General features: G+C 34.7%; 2 protein-coding genes across 2 annotated transcripts; both read right to left on the bottom strand.

Annotated features, from left to right (window-relative positions):
* Positions 1-2,630: 2,630 nt before the first annotated feature.
* Positions 2,631-4,101, bottom strand: LOC124419282 (the record flags this gene model as incomplete). The annotated part of the gene is made up of 1 exon (XM_046947932.1): positions 2,631-4,101. A coding segment is annotated over one exon (1,389 nt), but the record flags the coding sequence as incomplete, so codon positions are not given.
* A 1,610-nt stretch (positions 4,102-5,711) lies between these two features.
* Positions 5,712-13,624, bottom strand: LOC111679380 (defective chorion-1 protein, FC177 isoform-like). The gene is made up of 4 exons (XM_046947930.1): positions 13,609-13,624; positions 11,348-13,555; positions 10,839-11,272; positions 5,712-8,470 (listed from the first exon to the last, which is right to left on the bottom strand). Exons 1-4 carry the CDS (start codon positions 13,622-13,624, stop codon positions 6,002-6,004), a joined length of 5,127 nt encoding a protein of 1,708 aa, XP_046803886.1. The 3' UTR covers positions 5,712-6,001.
* Between the last annotated feature and the right edge of the window lie 761 nt (positions 13,625-14,385).

The raw sequence follows: 14,385 nt of genomic DNA, 5'->3' as shown, positions 1-14,385 counted from the left end.
GTCTAGTCTATAGTCTAGTCTATAGTCTAGTCTATAGTCTAGTCTATAGTCTAGTCTATAGTCTAGTCTATAGTCTAGTCTATAGTCTAGTCTGTAGTCTAGTCCATAATCTAGTCTATAGGTAAAAAATAGGTATTTGCTTTTTTATCCAAATAGATTTATCTTGATATCAATTTCGTTTCAAATTTAGTATAAAAGTAACCTGCTTATATTTCCCTTCAAAATTCATAGAAATGGCTAATAAAATACTCCCCTGTTACAAAATTAATTACAACAATTTCTCAAAAGTCCTGCTGCACGTTATAGTTATTAACCAAATTTATTCAATTGTATGCCTCATTCAAAGTCTTAAACAATTTGTCTTGAACAAATGTCATGTTGAACTTGTATTCGTCACACTACAAAATTCTACCACATAATAAAATTATTATTGTTTTAAATCCTTTATAGATTTGTAGTCGTCGTATACTTGCTTGCATATATACGTACATTCATATGTATAGACTTGGACCCAGTTGTTTTATGGTGGTATGAATGTATTATAAGTGTATGGCGCTATGACATTTATTGTTTACCACTTGTGTGACATGATATGTCAAGTTAACGAATATTTACATATAAGTTTGGATGATTGTAATTCGGTAGAGGTGTGTTGCAATATAATAACAAAAATGCAATTGTGTTGTATGTAAAATAACAACAAGGAAACGTTGTTTATAGGGCAGCAACGATTCTATGAATATAAACTACAATATAGACTACATAGACTATAGACTAGACTTTAGACTAGACTATAGACTAGACTATAGACTAGACTATAGACTAGACTATAGGCTAGACTATAGACTAGACTATAGACTAGACTATAGATTATATACTAGACTTTAGACCATAAAAGAGACTAAAGACAAGACTATAAGCTATGCCATAGACTAGACTATAGGATATTGTATACTATATAATAGACCCGACTATATACTAAACAGTACACGTTGGACCGTACACCTGACTATAGACTGGAGTATAGACTAGACCGTAGTCTGGATGCCAGTTCATAGACTAATCTATATACTACACTATACGATAAGATTTAATACGACGTTACAAACGAAACCATATATCAAACATTCCACACTCTGCTACACATTCTTGATAGTGATTATAACAAAGAGAACAACTGTATTACACATCAAGAACAACAAAAACAACTTCAATTATAGTTATACGACACCGAATGAAAGACGTTATGCCAACGAAAGGAACATACGAAACGAATGTAAATTTGAAGTTTAACTTCAGCACATTTTGCAAAAAATATCATTCTGAAATGTAGTAAAATTGTTGCAATTATTTAACTACAAATGTCATGCTTTAAGGCAGTTAGTTCATAACTTTGCTATGCATATGTTACAGCAACAAAAAACAACAAAGTTTGTACAAATAACAACAAGACATTTTGTTTGGGTAACAGTTGTTCTTTTATTAAATTGATTTCCGTTAAAAATGTTCGCAAAAAAAGAACTCAAAGAACTCATGCAGTTCTTTAACATTTTCTGTATGTCTTCTTGCTGCAAAACAAAATTTGTTTTGTATTCATTTTTTGTAAATAAATACAGAAAAAAATTTTACAAAAACAAGAAACATAAACATTGGGTAAATTAAGCCATTCGTAACTTCCGGTAGACATGTTGAAATGTCATAAATATTAAATAATAACTGTAATACAAAAAAGCAACCATACGCATGCATAATATGAATACAATGTATTCACATACGTACTTGCATGTTTGTGTATACTTCATACATATTTGTTATAATACATTTATAAACACTTTTATTTAATATGAATTTTATTTAATTAAATAAATATAAATTGCAATATGCAACAAACATTATTAAATACTTCTACTCAATTCATATTAATGTTATTATATTGATCCGTTTAAACATTCTCATATTTTAATAAACCCCTTAGTATTGGGGATGATAAAGTGTTACTCTTTTAGTTTTTGGTTGATCTTCCGCCAGACTGGTCTATAGTAGTCTAATATAGTCTATAGTGTATAGTACGGGCCAGATCGCATTGTAGACTATAGATTGGAATATCGACTATAGTAGACTATAGAGCAGATTATACCTTGGACTATAGACCAAACTATAGAGAAGACTATAGAGCAGATTATACCCTAGACTATAGACCAAACTATAGAGAAGACTATAGACTAGACTATAGATTAGGCAATAGACTAGACTATAGACTAGACTATAGACTAGACTATAGACTAGACGATGGACTAGACTATAGACTAGACTATAGACTAGACTATAGACTAGACTATAGACTAGACTATAGACTAGACTATAGACTAGACTATAGACTAGACTATAGACTTGACTATAGACTTGACTATAGACTAGACTATAGACCAGACCATAGACTAGCAACTATGTGATTTGCCTGACTACTACCTTACTCTACAAGTCCAGTTGTAGTGCCGGGGAAAATTTAACTGACAACAGATAACACATCGACAACTGAAATTTTTTTTCAATAAAAACGCCACTTTTTTACTAAATCTTAACAAGTTATTTTATTTAACATTTTTATTACGTTTTTTATACATTATTTTACTTAATAAGATGAGAAAGAGAGAGAGAGAACTACAAATACAATGCATATGACGATTAAAGTTAAAGAAAATTATGGAATATTTAATCAAAATCTTCATCAAAGTCAAAAATAGGTTCTAAATCATCCGAATTATGGTCTTCATGTTGTTCTTCTTCAGCTTCTAGTTCATCCCAAAAGCTATTGCTGCGTTTCTGTAGAGCAGATGCTTCTAGAGATAGAGTAGGAGTCTCCCAGAAGTTTTGCTCTTCATTTACAGAGTTTAAAGTTTCATGAGGCAAACTTTGAACATCATTTACAATTTTCTCTGGTGTTTCCTCCCAGAAGTTTTGTTCTTCAATTGCCGCTTCTTGAGGCTTATCCAAAAATACCTTGTGTTCACTTAAAGTTTTTAAAGTTTCCTCCGAATTTTCCCAATAACTTTGGGTTTCATTGATATTTTCATGAAAATTATTTTCCACTAAATGTTCATTTAAATTTTGCTCACGATTTTCCAAAAATAATTGAGGTTCGGCTAAAGTCTTTAGAGTTTCTTCAGAATTTTCCCAAAAAGTTTGTGGTTTATTTGGGGTATGATTTTCTGGACTAGCTAAGAGCGTTTTATCTTCATTTACAGTTTTAAGAATTTCCTCAGGATTTTCCCAAAAACTTGTTTGGTCATGCCGAGGATTTATGTCCAATTGTTCTAATGTTTGTTGCAATATAGGTATATCTTTCTGTGGAGTATTTGACGTTATTTCTTCCTGTGAATTACCCCAAAAATTAAACTCATTTGTATATGGATTAATTAACGGTTCATGCGATTCTTGTTGACGCTGTTTTTGTTGTTGAGCTTCTAAAATATTTTGCAAGTCCTGCTCGTAAGTGTCTATTAAAGTTTCCAAAGGATTAATTTCTGCCGCGGCCAGTTCCACATTACGATAAGATACATGTTGTGGTACTTCCGGAGGAGTCACCGTAATAGTAGTAGATTTGCCACCCGTTAATTGTCCCATCATAGTTTTATAAAGTGCAGGATAATTCTTTTTAAAACTAGACTTTATACGCAATAAACGTTCCAACATTTCCGGGGTTAAGGTATTACGATTTTTGGAAATTTGTGTTGATCTTCTCAGATCTCTTTTATAGCGACCATTTTTTAGATACTCCTCAAATGTACCACCTCCAGTAAATAAAGGCTGATAAGGATCATAGGCTTTATGATGCCAAGGATCATCGGGATGATCGACACTGTGTAAACCCATAAATGGTTGCAAAATATGTGGCTCAAAGCCGAAAATAGAACCAACTTCGGGATCAACATTATTTAAACTTTCTGACGATGAAGACGTTGAGGGTGATGATGTTATTACTGTTGCTTGTGATGATGATGATGTGGAGGAGGGTGATGACAATAATGGCGATGTCTGTTTGCTAGCCGTATTATATTTTATGAGATGTTGATGGTGGTTATAATCGAAAAATGATTCATGAAATATAAATTAAGAATAGAAAATGTGATGCCATGAATATTAAATGACGTTTGATTGTATAGAAGAATTTACGTTGGTTTTAGAAGAGATTTCATTAGAACTGAACTAGAACTGAACTAGAACTGAACTAGAACTGAACTAGAACTGAACTAGAACTGAACTAAAACTGAACTAGAACTGAACTAGAACTGAACTAGAACTGAACTAGAACTGAACTAGAACTGAACTAGAACTGAACTAGAACTGAACTAGAACTGAACTAGAACTGAACTAGAACTGAACTAGAACTGAACTAGAACTGAACTAGAACTGAACTAGAACTGAACTAGAACTGAACTAGAACTGAACTAGAACTGAACTAGAACTGAACTAGAACTGAACTAGAACTGAACTAGAACTGAACTAGAACTGAACTAGAACTGAACTAGAACTGAACTAGAACTGAACTAGAACTGAACTAGAACTGAACTAGAACTGAACTAGAACTGAACTAGAACTGAACTAGAACTGAACTAGAACTGAACTAGAACTGAACTAGAACTGAACTAGAACTGAACTAGAACTGAACTAGAACTGAACTAGAACTGAACTAGAACTGAACTAGAACTGAACTAGAACTGAACTAGAACTGAACTAGAACTGAACTAGAACTGAACTAGAACTGAACTAGAACTGAACTAGAACTGAACTAGAACTGAACTAGAACTGAACTAGAACTGAACTAGAACTGAACTAGAACTGAACTAGAACTGAACTAGAACTGAACTAGAACTGAACTAGAACTGAACTAGAACTGAACTAGAACTGAACTAGAACTGAACTAGAACTGAACTAGAACTGAACTAGAACTGAACTAGAACTGAACTAGAACTGAACTAGAACTGAACTAGAACTGAACTAGAACTGAACTAGAACTGAACTAGAACTGAACTAGAACTGAACTAGAACTGAACTAGAACTGAACTAGAACTGAACTAGAACTGAACTAGAACTGAACTAGAACTGAACTAGAACTGAACTAGAACTGAACTAGAACTGAACTAGAACTGAACTAGAACTGAACTAGAACTGAACTAGAACTGAACTAGAACTGAACTAGAACTGAACTAGAACTGAACTAGAACTGAACTAGAACTGAACTAGAACTGAACTAGAACTGAACTAGAACTGAACTAGAACTGAACTAGAACTGAACTAGAACTGAACTAGAACTGAACTAGAACTGAACTAGAACTGAACTAGAACTGAACTAGAACTGAACTAGAACTGAACTAGAACTGAACTAGAACTGAACTAGAACTGAACTAGAACTGAACTAGAACTGAACTAGAACTGAACTAGAACTGAATTAGAACTGAATTAGAACTGAACTAGAACTGAATTAGAACTGAACTAGAACTGAACTAGAACTGAACTAGAACTGAACTAGAACTGAACTAGAACTGAACTAAAACTGAACTAGAACTAGAACTGAACTAGAACTAAACTAGAACTGAACTAGAACCGAACTAGAACTGAGCTAGAATTCTGAAATAAAAATTCAACCTAATGAAATCTTATCTCCAATCTTAACCTATAATAGTAAAGTATGAATTTCATAACAACATTTATCACTCTCACGTAACAGTAATATAAATGTAAAATACTTTTAGGGTTTTATTAAAACTTCGGAAATATTATAAAACTTTACAAGAAAAAGTACACCTTTCAAGTATGCAATTACTTTACAATCATACAATTTTATAATACAAAAGTGATAAATGTTATTGTGAAATGCACAAATATTTATAGGAGAAATTAAATGTTATAAAAAATATATATATAAATAAATTATAAATAAGTTAAATATAAATATCACTATGTTAATAAACAGAATCCTTCTGGGCCATTTATCCAACTATTATATTCTCGATTCCACATTTAGATTAGGTCTTGACGTAGAACTTCTAACCAATTTACGAGTTTTTGGGAAAAGTCTTACTCTTCGACGACTTAATTTTCTGGGTTTCTCTTTCGTAATGTCATTAGCTAATGCTGTGGAAGGTATTGCCAAGGGTTTACTTGTGCTAGACACTGACGTAGGTGTTGTAGTGCTTATAACCTTAGTAGTATTGACCAAACGTCTAGTTGCTTTTGAAATTTCTTCTTTGCTCGATACCTTTATTTTCTCCTTAGTATGTTTACTAAGATCATGTAATATATCAAGGATCTCTTCTAATTTATCATTTTTATCTACAGTATTACCATTAGGAATCGTTTTTGTTATACTATTCGAGCTGCCTAATTTGTTAACGTTCCTGTAATTGGCAAACTGTTTGCCCTGTTTTAGTACAAATGGTTTAGGATAGGATTTTTGTGGTCGAAATTGTCCTCTTAAAGCATAGACACTATGCGTGGTAGATTCAGCTGTTTCCATAGATTTGGTAGTATTCAAATTTTGTAAGTTTTCTTTTTTAACGGATTCTTTGGTTTTCTTTTCAGGACTATCTTTTTTAATGTCAGTTTCTTTTTTAGTATTTTTATGAGATTTCTCAATTTTTGTTTCAGTTGGTGTTTGTTTTTCTTCTTCGTTAACTACTTTCTCTACTTCTTCGGGTTGTGGCACTGACTCCGTTTCAGTTTCTAATTCATCTACTTCCTCTTCCTCCACTTCTTCTTCTTCTTCCTCATCTTCCTCCTCTTCCAGTTTTTCTATATTATTTTCACTTTTTATTGTAGTTGCTGTTAATTCCGCCTCCGTTTTTGTTTCAACTTCTATTTCGGGAACCGTAGTTTCCCTTTTATAGGATTGATTATTTTTTTTATAAAAACCTTTCTCTTCTTCGGGACCCTCATAGCCTTCCTCTTCGGCTATATGTAAATTTACTTTACCATCTTTTAAATAATCTCTTTGGTGCTGTTTGGTTAAATAACTTTTATCATAACCTTTCTGTGACATTTCTCTTAGCCATTGCTGGTATTCGAAATCTTCTTCTTTACTCGGTTTACGATATGACACTGTATGTGGCTTATCGCCATAAGGCTTAACATTTATTTCCAATATTTTTAGTTTATCATTATTACCATAATGTTTACGTTTCAGGGTCTCATCAATACCCTTTAGAATATTTTCCTTGCATTCATTACAACACTGGGTTAAACGCTCCTTAATGACTGCAATTAAATTATCAAAGGAAGAAGTTTCCTGAGATTTAATAGCTTTGTAATGATTTGTTAACTCTAGCTGGGCTTGTTTAACAGGGTTGTATGAGGATATATGAACATTTTTATTGAGTTTGTTAGAGAAAGGATATTGAGTTTTTGACGAGGGCACTTCATTGGAATATTTGCCATTAAGTGAGGTTTTTGTTTTACCATAATCCGTTAGATGTTGGTCACCGTTTGTATAATAGTGTTGGAAATTTTTGTTCATTATATTTGAGGATCTAGAGCCGGAAGTACTCAATTGGTTATACGCTAATTGGGGCTGTGTGTACGAATTTTGATATACTACAGATTTAGCTGATTTGTCATTAATCATATTATGATTTGTATCCTGATAAGGTTGATTGGTCATACTGTAATCTTCTATAAAGGGCACCGATTCCAAAGAGTTATACATGGATAAAAAGGGATTTGGTGTTACAGGCATATTAATGTTGTTGTTATTGCTATATAAAGCAGGTGATGTATTATATTTTGATATATAATTATTATAGAAACCTCCTTGATTTACTGATGACTGATGATCATAAGCCGTTAGTGGAGGATTGTAGGACGCGGATAAAGGTTGTGTTTGTGGTACAGACATAGGATAAGTTATATAAGGGAAATTACTCATTTGAGATGGTGTCGTCCCTGTTAAGGGCATATATTGTTCATTATTATTATTTAAAGCATAACTTTGAGGTAATTGTTGATGTAACGGCTGTTGTTCTACTTCTTGTGTTATTTGACCCTGTTTAACATCTTCATGTTCCCCTCCGGCAGCTATTTCCATTGGTTGTTTATTGGCCTTCTGTAAAGCTTCTCTTATTGATTCGGCATTATAACGCATTAACGCTTCAGCGGGTGTTTCATTAGGATTTAAGGTAATTTCTTTTAAAGAATTCTTATATGTCTTACGTAAAGCTTCTAAAGAATTTTCATCGATTGGTTCGAGAGTGGCATAATCGGTTGAACGTTTTCTACGCGTTTTACTACCTGACTTATTAGTATTATTTTTTATAACTATTATATAGGCCGCAGGACCTGGATTTGTTTGTGTTTGTGTTTTAGCTAACCTTTTAAAGTGATTTTCTTCATTTAAATTTTCTGCATTGTTTTTATGATTTTCCGTAACTGTAGGGGTGGCGGTTAGTGTTGCATCATCAAGGGGCATCATCATTTTCTAAAAAACGTCACCTGTTATTGTGGATTGTGTTTAGCGGGAAATTTTTGGGGGAATTGTTGGGAATTTGGAAATCAAAAACACACAATATGGGGGAATGAAGAAAGAATAGAGAAAAATGCTTATATGACCATGAATGAATTCGTTATAATTTACAGTGAACTGGATGCTGAAGTGAGTAAATGAGATGTGTAACTGGGTGCGTGGAATGGAGCAATTAATTTATTATTAGAATCGTATTCTTGCAACTCTAAAACTTGTCATTGTTCACTTAAAACTAAAACTTAACAAACTGCACTTGAACTCTTAAGAAACTTTTATTTTTTTTTTTAATTATAAAAATTTTACAACGTCATTTCAATGGTTATCCAAAATAATCATGTTAGGAAATACCACATTTACGAAATGTAATTTCAATAAAATTAGAATTTTTGTATAGACTTAAGCTTAACCTTAATCACAATTACGTCTAAATTTTACCTAGAACTGAACTATAACTGATCTAGAACTGACCTAGAACGGAACTAAAACTGAACTTGAACTGAACTAGAACTGAACTAAAACTAGAACTTAACTCGAACTAGAACTGAAATAGAACTGAACTAGAACTGAACTAGAACTGAACTAGAACTGAACTAGAACTGAACTAGAACTGAACTAGAACTGAACTAGATCTGAACTAGAACTGAACTAGAACTGAACTAGAACTAGAACTGAACTAGAACTGAACTAGAACTGAACTAAAACTGAACTAAAACTGAACTAGAACTGAACTAGAACTGAACTAGAACTGAACTAGAACTGAACTAGAACTGAACTAGAACTGAACTAGAACTGAACTAGAACTGAACTAGAACTGAACTAGAACTGAACTAGAACTGAAATAGAACTGAACTAGAACTGAACTAGAACTGAACTAGAACTGAACTAGAACTGAACTAGAACTGAACTAGAACTGAACTAGAACTGAACTAGAACTGAACTAGAACTGAACTAGAACTAGAACTGAACTAGAACTGAACTAGAACTGAACTAGAACTGAACTAGAACTGAACTAGAACTGAACTAGAACTGAACTAGAACTGAACTAGAACTGAACTAGAACTGAACTAGAACTGAACTAGAACTGAACTAGAACTGAACTAGAACTGAACTAGAACTGAATTAGAACTGAACTAGAACTGAACTAGAACTGAACTAGAACTGAACTAGAACTGAACTAGAACTGAACTAGAACTAGAACTGAACTAGAACTGAACTAGAACTGAACTAGAACTGAACTAGAACTGAACTAGAACTGAACTAGAACTGAACTAGAACTGAACTAGAACTGAACTAGAACTGAACTAAAACTAAACTAGAACTGAACTAGAACTGAACTAGAACTGAACTAGAACTGAACTAGAACTGAACTAGAACTGAACTAGAACTGAACTAGAACTGAACTAGAACTGAACTAGAACTGAACTAGAACTGAACTAGAACTGAACTAGAACTGAACTAGAACTGAACTAGAACTGAACTAGAACTGAACTAGAACTGAACTAGAACTGAACTAGAACTGAACTAGAACTGAACTAGAACTGAACTAGAACTGAACTAGAACTGAACTAGAACTGAACTAGAACTGAACTAGAACAGAATTAGAACTGAACTAGAACTGAACTAGAACTGAACTAGAACTGAACTAGAACTGAACTAGAACTGAACTAGAACTGAACTAGAACTGAACTAGAACTGAACTAGAACTGAACTAGAACTAGAACTGAACTAGAACTGAACTAGAACTGAACTAGAACTGAACTAGAACTGAACTAGAACTGAACTAGAACTGAACTAGAACTGAACTAGAACTGAACTAGAACTGAACTAGAACTGAACTAGAACTGAACTAGAACTGAACTAGAACTGAACTAGAACTGAACTAGAACTAGAACTGAACTAGAACTAGAACTGAACTAGAACTGAACTAGAACTGAACTAGAACTGAACTAGAACTGAACTAGAACTGAACTAGAACTGAACTAGAACTGAACTAGAACTGAACTAGAACTGAACTAGAACTGAACTAGAACTGAACTAGAGCTGAACTAGAACTGAACTAGAACTCAACTAAACTAAAACTAAACTAGAACTGAATTAGAACTGAAATAGAACTTAAAGTCATCACTTTCCATTAATATGTTAAAGACGTCCGATAATATTGTAGCAATTCGAATTTAAATAATTTTAAATGAAATGAGATTTATAATTAATATCGTTTTTGTGCTTTCTCGTGCAGACTCGAAATGAAATGATTAAATGAGTGTGTGGGTTAAGTGTGCTGGATTAATCATAAAACTCAAATCTTTATAACTCTTCAACTTACCGGCATAGGTTGATTTTGCTGTAACATAACAGCAATTTCTTCATCCCCAGTAGCAGAACGATAACCACCATATGAACCATAAGCATTCGAGCCATAAGCACCACCACCATATGGACCAGCAGCTGGTTTATATTGAGGAGCAACGGCATATTTTGGTGGTGGTGGTGGTGGAGCAGCATAACCGCCAGCAGGACCATAACTTTGGGCTACTGGTGAAGGTGGTGGTGGTGGGGGTCTAGCGTAACCGCCGCCATAATTCGTTGGTGCAGCAGCCGGCGGAGGAGGTCCTGGTGCATAAATGGGAGGATAACGGCTACCACCTGTATTATAGTAATAGTTAATAACTGTGGGTGGTGCCGCTGATTTGCCAGCTTCTTTGCCCTTATGTTTGCCATGATCAAAAACATCCAGCTCATCGAACAAATCTTCCATACCTGAACGGTTTTTTTGATGAAAAGAATCTGTGTTAAAATGATTGAAATTATGGCGGAATACACCAAAAAGATTACCTTTATGACGGGCCTTGCCGGCATTTTCTGCCATCTGCGGTTTAGCCTCACCAACTACAGGCATGTTGTCCATTCGTTCATTGTTGCGTGGCATGTTCGCATTTGTCTTCGTGGCCGTTTGTTCGGTCGTTTTTGTATCTATCCATTGTCTCTGTTCCGGCTGTTGTTCGGTTTTCTTTGCATCAGACGATGTTTGTTGTTCAGGCGTTTTAATTTCGGCAGCTTGTCTTTGTTCTGGCTGTTGTTCTGTTTTAATGGCACCTTTAGTCTCTGGTATATTTGCATCCGCCCATTGTCTCTGAATTGGCTGCACGCTGGGGTCAGTAAATTGTGTTTGCATTATGGGTTGTTGTTGCTGTATATTTGTTGGATTCGCCCATTGTCTTTGCATGGTCATTTGTGGTGGCATTTCAAAATTGGTCATCATGGGTTGAGGCATCATTTGTCTTTGTAGGTCTTGCTGTTGCCATTGCATATTTGGGTCAAACATTTGGTTTTGAATGGGCATTGGTTGTTGCATTTGCGGAGGCAACATTTGTCTTTGCAAAGGCATTTGTGGTGGTAACATTTGACGTTGCATAGTAATTTGGGGTTGCATTATATTTGGATTAGCCCATTGACGTTCTATGGGCTGTTGTTGTGGAAACTGTTGAATAGTGGGTTCAGCCCATTGTCTCGCTTGGTTTTGTGCCACCTTCTGCTTTCTTTCTTCAGCCATTTGTCGTTGTTTATCTTCCAACCATTGTCGTTCGGCGGTCATTGGCGCAATACCCTCTGTTGCTTGTTTCTGTTGGCTGTTCATTGTTGTAATCTTTTCATTCTTAAGCCAAGGCATTTCATGACCATGCATGGCTGCCATACGATAAGCATAAGTCATCATTTTCATCATATCATCCTTTTCCATGGACTTGAGAGCATCTTCAGCAGTTTTCGTCTGACGTTTAATAGGTGTACCCGTTAAATCGGTCAGATACTTAGTGGTGGCTTGATGATGTCTGTGAAACTGTTTATTTTGATTCTGTACAATCGTATGCATTAATACGATGACATGTTCATCTTTCAAAGTCTTTTCTATATCGCCCAAGGTGATTTCATAAATGGGTATTTCATAGAGATTAAGTTTGGTGGTCAACGATTCGGTGGGTTCTACGCCACTCTGCAGTTGAGCCTTTTTTACTTCATTCGCCAATTTGGAGAGTTCTTGTAGCTGTTTCAATTCAGCAATTACTTGTTTCTCGAAAATTTCCAACTTTGCTTCCATTTCTAGGTCTTCGGTACTCTTTTGGAGATGATGATTGACTGGTAAATGGAACCACAGAATGGGTATGGTTTTCTTATTTAAAGCATCTCTTAGTACAGCTTTCAGTTTCATTTCAGCCATTGTTTGATGATCCACCGGTTTGGGTGAAAGTTTATAGGGTGAATATTGATCAGGCATTACTCGAACTTCGGAAATTTCTGAGCCTAAGGGCATTAAAGGACTCAAACCAGAGAGGGGACCAAGTAGGCCAAGAGGTAATTGGGGCAATGCAGGAAATTGAGATAATTGGGGTAGTTGAGATAACTGAGATAATTGAGATAATTGAGGCAGAGCGCTGCCAACAATTTGTTCAAAAGGATTTTTTGGCGCTTCAGGAGCAGCTGGTGCTTCTGCTTCGGCTGCTGGCTCTGGTTCTGGCTCAGGTGCAGGCTCTGGTTCTGCAGCAGCTCCCACTTCAGGATCAGCTTCCGCACCAGCATCAGCTGCAGCAGCAGCTGCATCATCCGTAGCTGCCTGGGCAGCACCAGCCGGATTTAATAGATTTTGTGCCGCACCCAATATGAACGATTGACTCAAACTTTGTCCCAGTTGACCGAAATCTGGAAAATTCTGTGTCAGTTGACTTAAATCCAAATTACCCGGTGCTGCCTGTGCTAAAATATTCGTCTGCGATAGAGCTTCATTCAATGCTTGACCAAAAGATCTAGACATTTCCGGCGCCGTTTGACTAACTTGCTGGAGTATTTGTTGTGTCATACCACCGCCCATTTGCTGGAATTGTCCTACAATATCGTCCATAACATCGGGATTACGTGTCAAACGTTTCAATGAATCCTCAGCGGGTTTTGTCAATTCAGCCAATTTATTTTTATCATTATTTAAAACCAATAATACATTATTTGTGGCAGAGGATGTTTGGCCATCAAAAGGACTTGCCACAAGAGGAGCTTTAATTATTGTTTAAAAAACAGTTGTTAATTATAGCTTGGAAGCTAAATACTTAGACATATACTCATACCTGTAAGAAGTCCGCGTGGTAATTGAAAACCTGTAGTACGTTCTATATTCCTACTTAGGTTGGGTATAAATGATTGTCTTAAAAGCTAAAGAAATAAACGGGAAATCGTTTAAGGAATTGTTTCGATTTCATAAAGAGCAAGTAAATACAAAAGTATAACTTTGTTTGCTAATCAGTTAATTCTAAGTTCTTTCAAAATTATAGAGTAAAAACACAGAACTTTAAAACAGATTCCTTAAAGTGAGAACTTAGAATATCCTAACGCTGGTAGAGGCTACTTACTTTTCTAGTAGGCTGAGCAGCAGATACCTTTTTCTCCACAGTTGCCACGTCATTATTCTCAATAGTCTGTTCCGAAGGCACTAATTCATCTTCATTGTGAAGATTAAACGTATGATCATCTTCGGCAGCGATGAAGTAAGTTGGAAATAAAACCACCACAATTAAACACAATTTCAAATGAAACTAAATGCCCAGGAAACACAGAAAAATTAATCAACATTTTCGAAAATTTATAAACAGACGTTAAAAAACCCAACATACCCAATTCATATTTAACACATTAATTTACAGTTCCCTTACGAATTTAAGGATATTTTAAAGGATTTTTTCTTTTTGAAATTAATATTTTTTTTAATCCTTTTCTTGCTCTTCACTTCCTTTTTTATTAAACACTCTATTTCACTATTTCAATAAGAAACGTAAATATAACCGTTTTATTTTACGCGATATGCGTTTAAACGTTATTAATTTAAAACT

This window comes from Lucilia cuprina, chromosome 4 (assembly GCF_022045245.1).
Source record: "Lucilia cuprina isolate Lc7/37 chromosome 4, ASM2204524v1, whole genome shotgun sequence".
In the NCBI taxonomy this organism is placed as follows: domain Eukaryota; kingdom Metazoa; phylum Arthropoda; class Insecta; order Diptera; family Calliphoridae; genus Lucilia; species Lucilia cuprina.
Note: the sequence above shows the minus strand (reverse complement) of the source record. Positions and strands in the feature narration are given on the sequence as shown.

Coding starts and splice junctions, on each gene's coding strand:
- LOC111679380 (XM_046947930.1), bottom strand. Junction 11,273..11,347: donor CGGCAAGGCCCGTCATAAAG/GTAATCTTTTTG, acceptor AAAACCGTTCAG/GTATGGAAGATTTGTTCGAT. Junction 8,471..10,838: donor AGCAAAATCAACCTATGCCG/GTAAGTTGAAGA, acceptor GACGTTTTTTAG/AAAATGATGATGCCCCTTGA.